Source organism: Trachemys scripta, chromosome 1 (assembly GCF_013100865.1).
Source record: "Trachemys scripta elegans isolate TJP31775 chromosome 1, CAS_Tse_1.0, whole genome shotgun sequence".
Lineage (NCBI taxonomy): Eukaryota > Metazoa > Chordata > Testudines > Emydidae > Trachemys > Trachemys scripta.
Genome location: NC_048298.1, coordinates 228,689,163 through 228,707,976, shown reverse-complemented (window position 1 = coordinate 228,707,976; position 18,814 = coordinate 228,689,163). Strand labels below are relative to the sequence as shown.

General features: G+C 44.6%; 1 protein-coding gene across 3 annotated transcripts in view; it reads right to left on the bottom strand.

Moving 5' to 3' along the window:
- The window catches only part of ATP10A (ATPase phospholipid transporting 10A (putative)), a 157,617-nt gene that overhangs the window by 81,600 nt on the left and 57,203 nt on the right, over positions 1–18,814 (bottom strand). For all 3 annotated transcript variants that reach the window (XM_034757922.1, XM_034757919.1, XM_034757920.1), the window contains exon 2: positions 11,358–11,562. In XM_034757922.1, coding sequence (XP_034613813.1) covers positions 11,358–11,562 — 205 coding nt within the window. The remainder of the gene's footprint in view (positions 1–11,357; positions 11,563–18,814) is intronic.

Here is an 18,814-nt window from a genome sequence, read left to right as displayed (position 1 = left end):
CTCCTTCCTTGGAGGTTTTTAAGGCCCGGCTTGACAAAGCCCTGGCTAGGATGATTTAGCTGGGAATTGGTCCTGCTTTGAGCAGGGGGTTGGACTAGATGACCTCTTGAGGTCCCTTCCAACTCTGATATTCTATGATTCTATGATTCTAAGAATTTCACAAGTCAAAGCTGAGCACGGTGGCCAAGGTTTTTCAGGAATTCTGGAGATATGTTGTCATAGCCCGCAGCTGTTCCACACTTGATGCTACCAGGTGTCTGTTCCAGCTCTATTACAGTGAATGGTTCTGGGCAGCTTCTGATCTGGTGTACACGTTTAAACATACACCATTTGTTCCTCACTTGTCTTCACACCTGAAGGAGACTAACACTGTAAGGCGGTAGTTATGAGGAAAAAGAGCATTTCATGGTTGAAGTAGCTTCCCAAATATGGATCCAGAACTTGACTGAAGGTTAAGAATGTGGAGACCCATAGCTACCAAAGGACAGAGAGTGGAATGGATTAACTGGTTTATACTTAACAAGAACCAACCCAAACATTAGCCCAACCTTTGAATAAAAACAGAGACCAAAACTTTAGTGTTTGAAAAAGTTGTGTGCGCAACATGGGCTGTTACCTTATGAACTCTTACTAGTTTCATCCTCACAACCCCTCCAAGAGGATACACTGATATTCTTCCATATCTTGTCCATGTCCTCATAACTCCCCAGTAATCCATGCTCTCCTAACCTTTGCTTGATACTGTTGCTCAACACCTCTACCAGTCTTTCTGCTGGCAGTCAAAATTGTTAAATTATATTCTCACACTCTGTGTGTTCTGCAGTACAGAGTGCACAGAATTTTAATTTGACAGCACTAAGGCCTAAGAAAGCTTCTAAAAATAAAGGGGCCTGATGCTGCTGCCGCCACCACAGCCTCCTAGGCAGGGCCAGTGCATCCACTAGGCAAACTAGGCAGCCACCGAGGGAGCCAAGATTTGAGGGCTCCAAAAAGCGGTGCCCAAAATGTCTGGGATGCTTACCCGGCACCGGCTAAATGTGTAACCCTCTTCCTGCCGCTGTGTGAGGGGGCGCTGTGGCTTTGATCAGCTCTGGGCAGCCGGGAAGTGATGTCATTCCTCCTCCGGCCGCCGGGGGCGCTGCTCCCTGCTGCTCTGGCTGTTCCCCAGGGCCCCCGCCCCTGCTCAGCCCTGCCCTGCCCCCACTCCCCTGAGCTCTGCAGCAGGGCTGGGGCTGCACTCACCGGCAGCAGGAAGTACCGAGACCCAGCGCCAGCCATGCCACCGGTGAGTGCTGGGGGGTAGTTCCCCTCTGCCCTCCAAGCCAGCCCCCCCTGGAGGCCTGCCCCCCCCCGGAAGCCAGGGGCCCCCTCCGCTCCCGTCTCCCCCCACTGAGGCCTGGGGCACCCCCCCTGTGGGGGGGCTGCGTAGGGCCCCAGAATATCTAGGGACGGACCTGGTACCTGCCACCCTGCCCGCAGCCAGCCCCACACCCTGTCAGGTTATTCATTTATTTTCATTAAATATATAGTCTAAATAATGAAATTAATAAATTTTCAAGCCGAATATGTATTAATTCTAATGAACAATGCCACATTATGCAGTATTCATTTTTGAAAGTTTATAATAAGCGATGCTCCAGGGGGAGGGTGGGAGGCGCAAGGTGGAAGTTTCGCCTAGGGCACAAAATATCCTGGCACCGGCCCTGCTCCTAGGGAGTGTCTACACAGCCTGTGGCAGCAAGCCTCCCAGCCTGGGTCGAGAGACTTCGGCTTGTGGGGCTCACACTAGCGGCTCTAAACGTAACTGCAGACTGCACTTGGAATTTGCAGCTTGAGCTGGCGCTCAGGGTCTGTAGCTTCGGGAGATGGGTGGGCTTTAGGGCTCAAGCTACACCCTGAGCCATAGCTTCAAAGCAATGTCTACACAGCTGTTTTTAGAGTGCTAACTCGAGTATGCTGACTGAGACAGGGAAGCTCCTGCGAGCTGTGTAGACATATCCCTAATAGTCAGGGGTGAGGGCTGCTCAGACTCCTCATGGGTAGAACTGTTGCTGGGAAAAGGAAATAAAAGCAGGAAGCAGGAAAAGTGAGTTGTTAAGCCCCTCCTCAGCTCTTAAAAGAAGCTGCTGGCAAGAGGGGAGCCCTTGGGCACACTCTCTCCCCTCCCACAAAGATCTGCCAAAAGGGAATGGAAGGAGAGAAAAAAGGGAGGGAGAAGGGTCGCTGCCCTCCCATGAAGAGGATCAGTCAGAGGGTAGGGGTGCAATTCTTCCATGTATTTATGTTTCTCTGCTCTTACGTGAGTTCTCTTGGAAATTGTAAGATAGGCGCTTTCATTGGTGCTGGCACACAGCTCTCTTGCTCTCTCTTTGCTGCAAAATTTTAAAGTGGAACTCCAGAGCCCCAACACCACAAAGCAGTGACTGGTGATGGAAATGTCCTTTATAAATAGTAAATTCTGAGATTAATGGGATGCCAGATGTGAATGGTGAAGCCTGATGTACCTATTTCATTTCCATCTCAGAAATGCAATTTAGATAAAAGAGTTGATCTCAGGACATTACACAGAAGAAGTGTTTATATAGGCTGATTCTAATCTTATTTTGCAAATGGGTGAAATCTGTAACCTGCAGGGAGCCTCTGCTTCTGTGAGATTCCAGTTCTCGCTGTTGGAGAAAACAGAACAGTTCTAATATGGATAATGAAAATGGAGCATTAGATTTGACTATTAAAGGATACCATTAGTGATGACACCACTGTTACATTTGTGTCAGTCTTTCCATTATAGTCTCTAATTTCTAGGTTATATAACTAAGTGATAACAATGCTCTCCAAACCAGAAACTGGCATAAAGTCTTAGCCTGGAATCGTATTTTTTTTTAACATCATCCATTATCACAGACTTTCTGCACTAGTGTTCCTGATGCTATCATAGTATTAAGAAGACCCCATCCTCACGTAATACCAGAGCCAGGTACCTCTATGATAGCTCTGCTGAGGGAGGAGCCGGGGAGATGGGAGGATTAACAATAAATCTATGAGTAATAACTCTGTAGTTGACATACACCATATAGGAGAGAGTTGGGGAACTTGAGAACCACTCTGGGTAAGTTAACATTTCTGTGATGCTGTTATCCGGACCTAGCTAAGTGTCTGTTTTACTAATTAACATGAGTTCCTTGTTGCGTAAATGTTGACGAGCCCACGAGCCATGCTTTAGAAACATAACCTCTCTGCTGCTGCCACCCCTACCTTTTTGGAGGAGAAATGGAGTCTGTGAAGCCCTGTTGTGGTCCCATGCTGCTGACCTTACCTCTGTGGAATGGGAGGAGCCCTTGTCATTGCCCCTCCATGTGAGAGTGTGGCTATGGAATGGGGGTGGGGCACTAGGGGCAGTGCCATGGGGAGCTGTGTGTCATGCTGCTACTAGGGCTCCATGTCTACACTAATTAACTTACAGCGGCACAGCCGTACCAATGCAGCTGTGCCGCTGTAAGATTGCTCATGTAGCCACTCTATGCCGACGGGAGAGAGCTCTGCTGTCGACATAATTAAACCACCTCCAATGAGCAACAGTAGATATCTCGGTGGGAGACTGTCTCCTGCTGACATAGTGCTGGGCATACCAACGCTTCTGTCGGTGTAACTTATGACACTTAGGAGGGGTCTTTTCATACCCCGGAGCGACATAAGTTACGCCAATAAAAGTATCAGCGGGGTAGCCGTGTTAGTCTGAATCTGTAAAAAGCAACAGAGGGTCCTGTGGCACCTTTAAGACTAACAGAAGTTCTTACCCACGAAAGCTTATGCTCCCAATACTTCTGTTAGTCTTAAAGTTGCCACAGGACCCTCTGTTGCTTTTTACCAATAAAAGTGTTAGTGTAGATGTAGCCTTACTCTGGTCCTGAATTCAAAAATGCTCAGTGTTTGATAAGAAAAAATCATATTTGGTAACAGATATTATAAAATTATTTCCCTTTCCCAACAGGCACAGCAATTGGTATCTAAGACTAAGGAATAACCAACCACGACATTTGGTTTTGTTAAAGAAAGCCATATTTAAATGATGCAAAACAGTCACAAAACATTGGAGTTGACGCTCAAACCAGCAACAACCAGGAAAATTTAAAGGAAAGGCCAAAAAACCTGCTCTTAACTTGCTTTAAATTTAAAAATTTACCCCTTTGTTGCAGAAAATTAGTTTAAATTTTTTTCTCCAGATCTGAAATGCTTAATTTTTCCATCGGAAAATTGTAATGTAGAGGTGCCAAACTGACCTCCTGGAGACTTAAGTCTCCTATTTCTCCACATAGCAGATAGATACATGTGCGGTAGCATTACGCATTCCCCTGTCCCCAGCTTTACCCCTGCACCTTGACTCTGGGCTGAAGGGACCACCTTTAGGAACACGAGGGTATTTCAGTCTCCATGAGTAGGATTTTCAACCCTGGATACTTTAAGTTAGGCCCCATAACCCATATTTAGGCACAAAAGTAACTGGAGATGCCAAGTGCTCAGCACCTTTGAAAAAAAAAAATCACACCATTTATTTAGGTGCCTCGGGTTAGATGCCCAGGTTTGAAAATTTTGACCTATGCCTACTCAAATCCTTAGCCTCTGTAATGAGACTGCCAATAAATCTTGACAGTAAGAATAGCGATGTGGACACCTACACACTGGAAACTAGAATGAGATAATCAACTCATTTCACATCGACCACACAGGAACTGAACTATTCTTTAATCATTTGCATAACTTCCCCCTGCCACTGAAAAAGTAATCACAAGACAACAACACAAAGGTAGTGACGGAGTGAAAAGGTGCTAAACTATTATATTAACTAAAAATTCTAAAAGTAAACAGATTTATAATCCTTCCACTTGCTAAGGACCCACTTTAAATTTTATACTCAATAAGATGTTCTATTTGTTGCTGTTTTACTTTGTCTTGCTAGTTGCTATATCATCTTGTTAGAAATATATTTTCATAATTAGAGACATCCACAATTTTCTCAGAAGCTGTCTCTGAACACAGCATTACCTGAAAGGATATGGTACAGCAGTACAAATGGTGTGATTTTCACCCTGTTTCAACTTTTAAAAAATACATTTGTGTTGCTTTGAAAGGTTTTACTTCTACTGACATGGTGAAAATTAAAAGCCTGCCTTTGATCTGTGGTTTTGAATGGGCTTGACGTGTTAGCATTTTGTGTTGCATAACAAAAAGCCTATATAATACAGTGTGACATGTCAAGTTTGGGAATTCTGAAAAAGACTTGTTTCACTGAAGGCTTCAGCTAAAAACAAAGTCCGTTTTTAGTTTAACTACATTGCAATACAAAAGATACAAAATGAGGAAGTTGGTTTCTCTTTTTTGCTTGTTGTGGGATTTTTTTAAACTCTCTTTTCCCTATGGTGAATCTAATTTTGGCAATGTGTGTGGGATAGAGCATTAGTCTGCTATTTTAACATTCACATATCTGGAATTTTAAAGTAACTTTACTTAGCTCCATGAACTTTTTTTTTTTTTTTTTAAAAGGAGTGCACGGGAAATTACACCAGAAAGTTGCTAGAAATGTTGTGCAGCCTGCTCATGTCCATCCAAAGTATTTACATCTCTAAATACGACCAAACATTATGATTAGTCAATCTCCATCTAATTATTCATTATAATTTAGTATTTTTACTAGTCCTTTCAGATAGGTACACACAGAGCTAGACTGAGGCAGGCCCTCGATGGATGGATGGAGTGGGTAGGAAAAGGAAAGGGAAGCAAGGATTCTTCTTTTACCCTCTTTGTCCCTTCATGGGGTTCAGCCACAATCTCTCAGGGCTAGTTTATATTATAAAGGCTATCCCCCTTGTGGAAACACAGCTTATACTAGCAAAAGGAGTTCTTTTGCCAGTACAGTTAAACTTTCTCCCCAAATAACAAGCTATACTGGCAAAAGCACTCCTTGTGCTGGTATAAGCTGTAGCTACATCGGGAGTTTTGCTGGCATAGTTATGTTGGTTGGGGTGTGATTTCCCCCCGCCCCCCATCCTGACATAGCTACGCTGGCAAAACTTTGTAGTGTAGACCTGACCTCAAGCATACAGCTAGTGGCACCAGCAATGCTAGAGTCAGTCTATGGGCTTGTCTTCACTACCCGCCTGGATAGGCGGGTAGAAATCGATCTCTTGGGGATAGATTTATCGCGTCTCGTCGGGACGCGATAATCGATCCCCAAATTGACGCGCGTACTCCACTAGCCCAGGTAGGAGTAAGCACCATTGAAGGGGGAGCCGCGACGGTCAATTTGCCACTGTCCTCACAGCGGGGTAAGTCAGATCAGATATGTCGAATTCAGCTGCGCTATTCTCGTAGCTGAATTTGCATATCTGGAATCGATCCCCCCGCTCCCCCCCCCCCGTAGCGTAGACGTAGCCTATGTGTGCAGTTAGGAGTTACTTTAAACTGGTTTAGTTAAACCAATGCAGAAGGCTGTGTGTGGATGCTCTTATTTAGGTTTAGACCATGTTTATTTCCAGTTTAGTTTAAGTTGATTAGGACTTGCAAATTGATTTTTTTACTGACTTAAGTTAAATTGAAACAGGAAAGTTTGAATCCAAAGTGTCCAAAATAAACCAAAATAAATGTGCCTCCACACAGGAATTTTCACTGGTTTTGCAGAACCACTTCATCTAAATCTATTTAATCTAACCAGTACACAACTATGTGTAGACAAGGCCCAGCTCTTCAGAAAGAAAGAGGGCAGGGGTTAAGACATGATCCTCCACTGTCCAGGTATGAAGAGGAACACAGTCCAGCTTTTCAAAGGGTAGTGCCGCTGCTGCTCCAATATGCACTCCCCACAGAGCTTTGTCCCTGGGCTCCTGCTGAATTGATGCTCTCCACCTATGTCCCACAACATGACCAGTGGTTTTATGAACCATAATCTAGTGAACAACATCTAAAAGAGCCTTTGTGGATTTTGTTAGGAACACACTAAATACAAATATTTGGGTTGTTTCATTCTGCAGTGCATTAAGAATGTAAATGTTTTTCATGAGTCTAGATTAATACTAGCAAAATATTCTAAATCATCCTTATGAAACCTGAAAGGAAGGATTGATCCCTGTAATGAAGGCTGCATCTGCTTAGCCACTCTCAGAAGAGTGGTTGGACAAAATATTTTAAACACATGTACAACATTCCATAAGCAATTATAGAGGGTGTGGTGGTAAAACAGCCTGCACAGTAATACAGAAAACACATTGATTTTTCTTGCACAATATGGCTACTATTAGGTACAGCACACTCAAATGTTTGCTGTGATATAAAGAACAAATAGGGTGGGTTAGAGTTTAGCAGGAACTTGGTATATCACCAAGATACACTAAGCTTTTCCAAAAAGAGTCCTGGTTGTTCGCTGCTAGAACATTAGGTCACTCAAAACTTGGGTATAGCAAAGTATTCTCAGCTTAACTTTCCAATGTGTCTCAATACACACATTGATCTGATCCATGCCCCCGTATGAAAGAAATCCCCTATATTTTTTCTGATCTAAAGCAAATTATATGAAAGGAAATTTCTGATTATTTTAAGGTTTTTGAATATACCAATCTCCATAGAATCTAGGTCCGGAGACTACAGTACCTAAATATTAAGGGGGAGAATTTCAAAGGCACAAATGCCTTTGAAAAATCTCTCCCTATATTTTCCTTCCCAGAAGAACCATTTAAAAAAACCCAGCACTGAGCATCATGACAAGCTAAAAGAAAAATAAAAAATTCTGAAATATTCCATTTCATGAGCTGCTTTATTCATTTTAAATAGAATTGTTCTCCAAAGATTTGTTTACATAAGATCAGACATACAGGGATACTGAAATAAAAACTACTGGTTAAGTGCAAATCAGTAAATTAAAAAAAAAAAGAAATTGCCTCATAAATTTATGGCAAAATGAGGAAAAAAGATTAATAAACTCAATTACTGTGGAGTAGCACTTCAAATATTGACTGGTTTCAGGAGAATCAGATCTTTAAACTGTAATTACACAAATGAATCTCTCACCTACTTGCTTGAGTGATCGTTTATTTGCTAGCCTACCTGATGTAAATGTATACCAAAGAATCACACATTCAAATTAGATTCTTCAAAAGCCAGAGAAATGGCAATACTGCCCATGAAATTAAAATCGTGTACAGCATCAAGGATTGATTTCACAGTTTGAGTATCAATGGGACGTATGATCATATACAGAAAGTATAGGTTTTATCTCAGAAGTATCACATTTATTAACATGCAAACAATACTAAGTAACAATAATGTTCCCAACATACTAATTATTATTCAGATAAATCAAGGCAGAATTGAAATAATTTATATTTCTAGTTACTCCATCATAAAAATTAGGTTCTTGGGATTCACCAGCTTAGAAGACCAATAGACGGCCCCAAATGCTGCAGAAACAATTCTAGGATCTTCATGCGCCTTCTGCACATTTGTTTAGAGCAGGGATCATAGAATCAGAGAATATCAGGGTTGGAAGGACCTCAGGAAGTCATCTAGTCCAAACCTCTGCTCAAAGCAGGACCAATGCCCAGACAGATTTTTGCCCCAGATCCCTAAATGGCCTCCTCAAGGATTGAACTCACAACCCAGGGTTTAGCAGGCCAATGCTCAAACCACTGAGTTATCCCTCCCCCCAAAGGATCAGCAACCTTTGGCATGCGGCCCACCAGTGTAAGCACCCTGGTGGGCCGGCCGGTTTGTTTACCTGCCACGTTCACAGGTTTAGCCAATCGCGACTCCCACTGGCCGTGGTTCGCCGCTCCAGGCCAATGGGGGCTGCGGGAAGCGGCGGCCAGCACATCCTTCATCCCATGCCACTTCCCACAGCCCCGATTGGCCTGGAGCGGTGAACCACAGCTAGTGGGAGCTGTGATCGGCCGAACCTGCGGACGCAGCAGGTAAACAAACTTGCCTGGCGCGCCAGGGTGCTTACCCTGGCGAGCCGCGTGCCAGAGGTTGCCTGGTTTAGAGTGTAATAAGGCCTGCAAAGTGCTGCATCCTCAGTCTCAGGACTGCCACTGTAATTGCTTGCTGTGATTCAAAGTACTGCTGACAAATGAACCATCCAATCTCTAGTGGACAGATGTTGTTCCAGTAAGAAAACAGTGTTTTCTGAGCACAGGACTGGCAGCCAGGAATACTGACCATCTCTAGTTTTGGGAAAGTCACTCTCTGGGCCCTGTATACGCCGTATGGAATGTGTAGAGGTCATAAAGGGGGTATAGACTGCCCTGGAAGATCACCCCTCTTTGCAGGGGAATTCTCAGACCAATATAGAGCTGGCATAACAGCTCTGCACAGGCTCCTCAGTCTGACGCTGACAAATGAGAGTGTGTTGGTGTCTAGAAGAGGCATGCGTGTCAAGCACTGCACTCTGGCTAGTCTGTATTGGTGACATGGCTCTTTATGGCATGCAACTTAGAGCAGACCTGGCATGCTGTAAATTGCATAGGTGGGGACAAGGTAGGGACTCTGAACTGGGACAGAATTAGGGAGTCATAAAAGTGGCTTTCCCATCCCATGCGGCATGCTATCTCCTCTCTTCCTCATGCCCAGCACAGGAAAGGGTGCTAAAGAACTTGGCCCTCTCTCTCAGCTTCCCTGTCTGTAAAATGGAAGTCATAGTACTTCTTGACCTACTTCACACATTTAAGAAAAAAATCATTGATATTAAATCTTTCTCAATGCTTGCTACGGGAATGTTAGCTCAAATCCTGTGATGTGCTGCTGATATTTTAACAGCAAGTTCCCACATCTTGCCCTTGGCCTGTGACGTGTGTGTTCTATAAAGAGGAGAGAGGAAGGACTGCACAATCTATTCGTTTGTTTCCCATTTAAACAAGAGTGCTGTGGAATGAGCCAGTGCCACATGGCAACAGACATATTAAGACTAATTTTACTGTACATAATGATAATGTAACAGCATTTAGCTCCAATGAATTAATGGCATGGGGTGGAGTTCTTATAGGGAATTTGGGGATTTCTTTCATTACACTTGGTGGAAAAAATATGTTCTTCAGAAACATATTTCTGAGCCCCAAGAATAAACCATCTCTGGTGGGGATGATTCAGCTGGGTCCAGAGAAGGGGTGAACATCATTTTAGGAACAGAGAACCCACCCCAATCTTCCCTGTCATTTGGTTGTCTAAAAAGTGACTCAAAGGAACTGCCTCTGACATATCACTGTTCAACACTCACCAGGGCAAGTTTTTCAAAGGTTGTAAAGACTCTTCTTATATTAGTGAGACACATATAGTGACGTCACATGCCAGGGGTTTTGGCCAATACTTTAATAAGGACTGCTAGCATATTGCTGAGGGAATTACAGGATGCTGCAGTTGCCCTAGACTTTGAAATTGCAGGTATGCACGCTGCTGACAACTTAATTGACACTGAAACCAGGAATTGGGTATTTAGTGCTTTCTGAGTTATTCTAGGAGGAGGTAGTCATGTGCTGTTTTCTTTGGAACTCTTTTTCAATATTTGACTTGCAGGGGGGGGGAGGGCTTTCACTGAAATAAATGCCAGTTTTGTCATTGACTTCAATCTATATTTGCTACTTAAATGGGCCTCATTACTGCAGTATTGGAGTGCCTCACAATCACAGCACTCCTGTGAGTTAGAGAAGTGCTATTATCACTATGTTACATATAATTAATACTCAAGTACGGTTGCTAGATTAAGTAAACCTCAAGCTAGTTTTCCAATCATTTCATACAAAGCACCTCCTATTTCTGTCCTCCTGGGTTTATTTGTTTATTTGCATGCACAATGTTGTCGTGGAGAGAAGAATGCCAACAAGAGAGCAGTTAGGCAACTTTTGTAGCTCGTGCTCTCGCCGGCTGAAAATACACCATTAAAATACATGCATGCTGTACCATTAAAGCTAGAGGGACATACTGGGATAATGGATTTTTAGGTAGAATTTCCAACTGAAAGGGATTTGGCCCACAGACATGAAAAATAGTTATTTTCTATGTTGAAAACTATCTACAGAAAGAACAGTTAAAAATGTGATACAAAGACCAAAATACAATACAAGTCATTAAAAAAAAAGTAACGTTTGCCTGCCCCACACAATTACCAAATATCTCCATTTTCAAAGAATGTGGCAATAACTGCATAATGGTATCTGAGGTAACTGTTGGCATTTACTAGCAGTTTAATTCTAATTGCAGGGGAGCACCAGTCCTGCTAGAAGAAGAAAGGTTAATTGATTGGTGTGGTTCTGGATTGATGAATCACTTATTGAGTTTAAACAAACCATTATCTTAAATAAAAATGAAAGATGTTGACTTACCAACTCTAAGAATCTCCTCACTACCTGTCTTTGTTTTAAATTGGTCTCCCCATCCAGGTTAGCAGTTTCTATATGACACAGCCCATCAGGGTCACTTGAAGAGAGCAGCAATATGTCAGCAGGTATGATTTCATTACAACGAAGCTGAATAAAGTCGCCAACTTCTACTTCTTTCCAATATCTGTTCATATATTTCTTTTCATTCCTGACAAAGAGACATGTACAGGAAATACATCAAAACGCTGACCAGGTAGGGATGTCTCAGTCTAGTCTGTTTGGATTTTAGGCTGGACCACAGAGTCTTTGCAAAAAATCACCAAGGTGTTCTCAAATTCTCCCTCTTTAGAAAAATCAGATGGCCACAAAAAGTGTGATGAAGAGGTCATGTGGCTGGATAACAATTATTAAGGGCTAGATCACAGGCTAGGCTGTGTGGTTTGTTGGTGGCATAAAAGAGAACAAGACACCTTCCTTTCAGCCTCTAAATGGCCTACCTACCTCCTGGGCATGAGTACATTGGGGTAAATAGGTTCTGTACACCCATTACTCCTACCCTTGACAGATGGGTTGGCCGTGGCTCCTCCCCCATCGCAGTGCACCAATCAGTTCAGCTTAACCAGTGAAGGGGAGGGGGTTAGTTACCTGCTATTGATGAAGGCCAGTAATAGATTTGTACCCCACCTCCAGGGGCGAGGGTAGGACAGGAAAGGAATTGGCCAGGCCTCGCTGAGGCACAACTCCTTCCTTGCACTGTTCCTGAGGCACCACAGCTATGTGCCACCTTGTATCAGCCCAGTCTAGCCTTTAAAAGAAGCAATGAAAATATCTGTAATGCAAATATATAAAAAGTCACTAACATCTTTGGGAATTACTCTTTAAAGAAATCCAACATACAAGTGTTTTTCCTCTCCCCACTGACTACCAACAACTACTATGACTTATAAGGATGAACTTTGTGTGGTGCTGCATGTGAAACTTAGACCCAAGAGCCAAAAATACACAACCCAAATGAATTCCAGTAAAAAAACCCACTAAGCTAGAGTCACCACGGCATCTCTGCTGAAAAACGCAGCCACAAATAGAGTGTGGGGAGAGGACATTCTTGTTTCCTTAACGTGAGCTTTGATAGTGACACATTAACTATAGTGACATCTGTTGTATACAGTAGTTAATAGTCTCTCTGCCCAGCCATTGTAAACCTTCTATTTTGCAGCTGAATGTCTTTGTCACTTCAAAGATTTATCTAGTTGAATATTAACATATATGTTGTTAATCTAAATCTGCTCATTAAACCTCTCTATTTTTTAAATGAGTTAATTGGTAACTTTTTTTTGTTAGGAGCAGGGGGAAAAAGAACAGGTGCCTGTTTAATTAACTCTAGTTAAAATAAAATGTTTTTAAAAAAGCATTAGTGTAAATTCTTCCCTTTGGTATTTTTAAAACAACCAAGATATTAACTTTGCAAAACACCTACTGCAAATGGGAAATAGCTACTTTTGACACTTTCCTAAACTACCAGTATATTAAAACTTAATGAAATGACACAGCACAGTATCCTAGATGGTTGCCATTGTTGTTACATTGCAATTGGCACTGCCGTTGTTCTTCCTTGACACCACCTATACCAACAGAACAGGATTCTGAAATGGAAAAAAGTTTGACATTTTGTGTACTTTACATGTATTCCTTAAAAATATGTTTTGTATATGAAGATCCTGAATAGATTTTTAACTAGATCAAAACACAGAAGACCTGGTAACTTTTAGAATTACTGTTAAAGATTATGACCCAGATTTTTTAAAGGAATCTAGGTATTGCTGCACTCAGGGATTGCAACATCTAACTGGTTCAGGAGCCTAAAATTCATTTTCAAAAGGGATTTAAGCATTAGGTGCCATCCCTTTTTAAAATAAGATTTAGGTTGCTAAATCGTAAGCACAGTGACACCTAAATACTTTTAAAAATCTGGACCTATGTGTGACGGTACCTCCGATAAGGCTTTATGGAAATATGCTTAGAATGTGTTTTATGCTACATATGCCATGTAACATATCTCAAAGGTTATGATCTACTTAATGTATTAATCCTATTTGTATGCATGTATCATTTTTGTATTCGAAGTTATGAATGTTATGAATGTTGGCTGTGTACTCGCTCGATTTCTAAACAACCTTAGTAGAGCATTTGGTCACTTCCTGGAGAAAGGAATGTTGAAATTATGTACCAAATCAAGAAACACTTAAAGGACAACGGATCTTGGAAGGCTCCAATCCACATAAGTCTACTTGAGGACATTCAAGGTAGCATGTAAACAATGGATGCTACCTGTAAAAACTGTGAGTCATGCATGGACATGTGACCTCCAGCTGATTCCTAAACTTCATCTTGGAGCTTGACTTTGCATAGGAGTGAGGAGGGGGTCTCCACCCATAAGAGAAAGTCTATTTAAACCCCTGGGAGACCCCTCCATTTTGTCTTCAGCTGGCTAAAGAGAGAGCAGCTCCCCCGCCCAGGATACTTGGAAGAAACTGGAACAAAGGGCAGTGACTGCAAGGAGTGTGAGTGATTGCTGGACCCAGGCTAAAAGGAGATTAGTCTGTAAAAGGGAGCATTCTGGAACTGGTGAGGATCTTATCTGTATTCAGTTTGATTTGACATAGATTTGCACATTTTATTTTATTTTGCTTGGTGACTTACTTTGTTCTGTCTGTTACTACTTGGGCCTGGTCTACACTATGACTTTAATTCGGATTTAGCACCGTTAAATCGAATTAACCCTGCACCCGTCCACACAACGAAGCCATTTATTTCGAAATAAAGGGCTCTTAAAATCGATTTCTGTACTCCAACCCGACGAGCGGAGTAGCGCCAAAATTGATATTGTCATTTCAAATTAGGGTTAGTGTGGCCGCAATTCGATGGTGTTGGCTTCTGGGAGCTGTCCCACAGTGCACCATTGTGACCGCTCTGGACAGCAATCTGAACTCAGATGCACTGGCCAGGTAGACAGGAAAAGCCTCGCGAACATTTGAATTTCATTTCCTGTTTGCCCAGCGTGGAGAGCATAGACAGGTGACCACAGATAGCTCAGCTCATCAGCACAGGTAACCATGCAGGCCGATAATCGAAAAAGAGCACCAGCATGCACCAGTACGGGAGGTACTGGATCTGATCGCTGTATGGGGAGAGGATTCAGTGCTAGCAGAACTTCGTTCAAAAAGACGAAATGCAAAAACTTTTGAAAAAATCTCCAAGGGCATGATGGAGAGAGGCCACTATAGGGACTCAGATCAGTGCCGTATGAAAGTCAAGGAGCTCAGACAAGCCTATCAAAAAACAAAGGAGGCAAACGGTCGCTCCGGGTCAGAGCCGCGGACATGCCGCTTCTACGCCAAGCTGCATGCAATTCTAGGGGGGCTGCCACCACTACCCCACCTGTGACCGTGAATTCCGAGGCGGGGATAATCTCATCAGCTACACCTGAGGATTCTGCGGACAGGGAAGAGGAGGAGGGGGAAGAGGACGAGCTTGCGGAGTGCACCCAGCACTCCGTTCTCCCCAACAGCCAGGATTTTTTTCTCAGCCTGACTGAAGTACCCTTCCAACCCTCCCAAGCCAGTATCCAAGACCATGACCCCATGGAAGGGACCTCAGGTGAGTTTACCTTTTAAAATATAAAACTTGTTTTAAAAGCAAGTGTTTTTTAATGATTACTTTGCCCTGAGGACTTGGGATGCATTCACGGCCAGTACAGTACTGGAAAAGTCTGTTAACGTGTCTGGGGATGGAGCAGAAATCCTCCAGGGATATCTCCATGAAGCTCTCCTGGAGGTACTCCAAAAGCCTTGCCACAAGGTTTCTGGGCAGTGCAGCCTTATTCCGTCCTCCATGGTAGGACACTTGACCACGCCATGCTTGCAGCAAGTAATCTGGTATCATTGCATGACAAAGCCTGGCAGCGTATGGTCCCGGTGTTTGCTGGCATTCAAGCAATATCCGTTCTTTATCTCGCTGTGTAATCCTCAGGAGAGTGATATCGCTCATGGTAACCTGGTTGAAATACGGGAATTTAATTAAGGGGACAGAGATGGCCGTTCCTACTGGGCTGTTTGCCTGTGGCTGAAAAGAAATCTTTCCCTGCAGTTAGTCAAGCGCGGGGGGGAGGGGGAGGGGGGAATTGGCCCTGAGCTTTTCGCGTTTGGCTAGCAGGGATCTTCCCTGTTACCAGCCACGCGGTGGGGGGAGGGGTACAGTGATCATCCCAGATAATTCATGGCGGGAGGTGGGGGGGCGGGGGTTAGTTTGGTTTCTGCAGGGATCTTCCCTGATACCAGCCACGCGGTGGGGGGAGGGATAAAGCGATCATCCCAGAGAATTGGATGAGGGGCGGTTAGTTTCTTTTCTGCTGCTGAAGGTTAACAGGAAAACCGCAGCAATCAACGGGCTTTTGCATGGTATGTGGGAAAGGAGGGCGCAGAAGCCGAAAGACAATGGCTTACCATGGCCGCATGCAAGCTGAATTCTGTTGCCCGGACCTACGTCTGTGATCTCTAACACCAAAGCCACAGGCACTCAATATTAAGATGGAAAATGCGACCTTGTACTGAACTCACATGAGCTATGTAATGTGAATAGTGTTATTCACCGTGAAAGAGTATAAGCATTGTTCTGTAAAATGTATCATTTTAAAAACTTCTCTCCTTTTTTTCAACCCTCCCTCCAGCAGCTGCAAATTTTTCAAGCCTCCCTCCTCCGTCCCGAAGTCTATCTCAGATAAGGTGGCGGAGAAAGAGGATGCGAGACGAGATGTTCATGGAAATAATGGAATGCACCCGCAATGAAAGAGCTCAGTTGAATGAGTGGAAGGACATGGTATCTAAATTTAGGAAAGATGCCAGTGAACGTGAGGTCATGAGGGACGCTCGAGATGAGAGGTGGTAGGCTGCAACGCTGGGGCTGCTGCGTGATCAAACGGACATGCTCCGGCGTCTGGTGGGGCTTCAGGAACGGCAGCAGGATAACAGACTGCCGCTCCAGCCGCTGTATAACCTCCCTCCCCCCTCACCATGTTCCATATCCTCCTCACCCAGACGTGTAAGAACGCGGGGGGGGAGGCTCCGTGCACCCTCCCACTCCACCCCAGTGGACAGCCCAACCAAAAGGCTGTCATTATATTGAATTTTTTCAGTGGCCTTTTACTTCCGTCCTACCCTCCTCCCAAACCTCACCCAGATTACCTTGTCGGTTCTCTCCCTATGTTTATAATCAATTAATAATTGATTGAAATAATCAATTTCCGAGAGGAGGTACGCTAAGTGCTGCATTAGGGGGGCTGTGTTGGTGAGTATCTGAGTGTCTGCTGCTGGGACAGTTGGTCAGTTTGACCGTGTGCTTGATTGCTTGCTTGTTTGTTTGAAAAGTGTGAATTGGGAGTGCTTTGTTCCAGCTGGGCCTTGAGTGGGCCTGACTGGTATATAAGGGCAGTCAGCAGCGAACCAGCTGAGCGGTGAACAGCAGAGGCTAACAGCGGGAGTTTGCCTGGGAGTTCGCCTAGGGAGAGCGCACTGAGGCTTTCATCTGCAGGTTTCTCCGAGTAATTCCTGCAACAGTTGAGGAAGCTCCTAAGAGGACGGTGATATGGAAGGTGAGCGATCAGCTGTTGTAACCTGCACAGGTTGTGCCATGTTTGTCTTTCTTCCGCAGGACAGAAGCGACTTTGTTTGTACAAAGTGCAAGCTGGTCTCCATACTGGAGGAGAAGGTTCGAGGGCTGGAGAAACAAGTATCGACTCTGCGTTGCATAAGGGAAAATGAAGATTTCCTGGACAGACGTCAGGAGATGCTTCTACGGCCACAATGTTCTGAAGATTCAGATCAGGCGCAGCAGGGACAGAAGGATTGTGAGGAGGTTTGGCAGCATGTGACCTCCAGAAGGAGAAAGAGGAGCGTCCATGCACCAGCAATGGAGATACAGGTGAGCAATCGTTTCCATGTTCTCTCTACAGGTGCTAATGCGGAGAGTGGACTAGATGGCCCATCTGAGGGAAGGGAGCAGAAGGAGACTCCACCGATTGGAAGGCAAAAGATGCACTGTCCTAGGGATGGGGGTTCCACGACCACCACTCCCAAGAGGAGGAGGAGGGTGGTGGTGGTCGGGGACTCCCTCCTCAGGGGGACTGAGTCATCTATCTGCCGCCCTGACCGGGAAAACCGAGAGGTCTGCTGCTTGCCAGGAGCTAGGATACACGATGTGACGGAGAGACTGCCGAGACTCATCAAGCCCTCGGATCGCTACCCCTTCCTGCTTCTCCACGTGGGCACCAATGATACTGCCAAGAATGACCTTGAGCGGATCACTGCAGACTACGTGGCTCTGGGAAGAAGGATAAAGGAGTTTGAGGCGCAAGTGGTGTTCTCGTCCATCCTCCCTGTGCAAGGAAAAGGCCGGGGTAGAGACCGTCGAATCGTGGAAGTCAACGAATGGCTACGCAGGTGGTGTCGGAGAGAAGGCTTTGGATTCTTCGACCATGGGATGGTGTTCCAAGAAGAAGGAGTGCTAGGCAGAGATGGGCTCCACCTAACGAAGAGAGGGAAGAGCATCTTCGCCAGCAGGCTGGCTAACCTAGTGAGGAGGGCTTTAAACTAGGTTCACCGGGGGAAGGAGACCAAAGCCCTGAGGTAAGTGGGGAAATGGGATCCTGGGAGGAAGCACAAGCAGGAGAGCGCAAGAGGGGAGGACTCCTGTCTCATGCTGAGAAAGAGGGACGATCATTGAGTTATCTTAAGTGCCTATACACAAATGCAAGAAGCCTGGGAAACAAGCAGGGAGAACTGGAAGTCCTGGCACAGTCAGGGAACTATGATGTGATTGGAATAACAGAAACTTGGTGGGATAACTCACATGACTGGAGTACTGTCATGGATGGATATAAACTGTTCAGGAAGGACAGGCAGGGCAGAAAAGGTGGGGGAGTTGCGTTGTATGTAAGAGAGGAGTATGACTGCTCAGAGCTCCGGTATGATACTGCAGAAAAACCTGAGAGTCTCTGGATAAAGTTGAGAAGTGGGAGCAACAAGGGTGATGTCGTGGTTGGAGTCTGTTATAGACCACCAGACCAGGGGGATGAGGTGGACGAGGCTTTCTTCTGGCAACTAGCAGAAGTTGCTAGATCACAGGCCCTGGTTCTCATGGGAGACTTTAATCACCCTGATATCTGCTGGGAGAGCAATACAGCGGTGCACAGGCAATCCAGGAAATTTTTGGAAAGCGTAGGGGACAATTTCCTGGTGCAAGTGCTGGAGGAACCAACTAGGGGCAAAGCTTTTCTTGACCTGCTGCTCACAAACAGGGAAGAACTAGTAGGGGAAGCAAAAGTGGATGGGAACCTGGGAGGCAGTGACCATGAGATGGTCGAGTTCAGGATCCTGACACAAGGAAGAAAGGAGAGCAGCAGAATA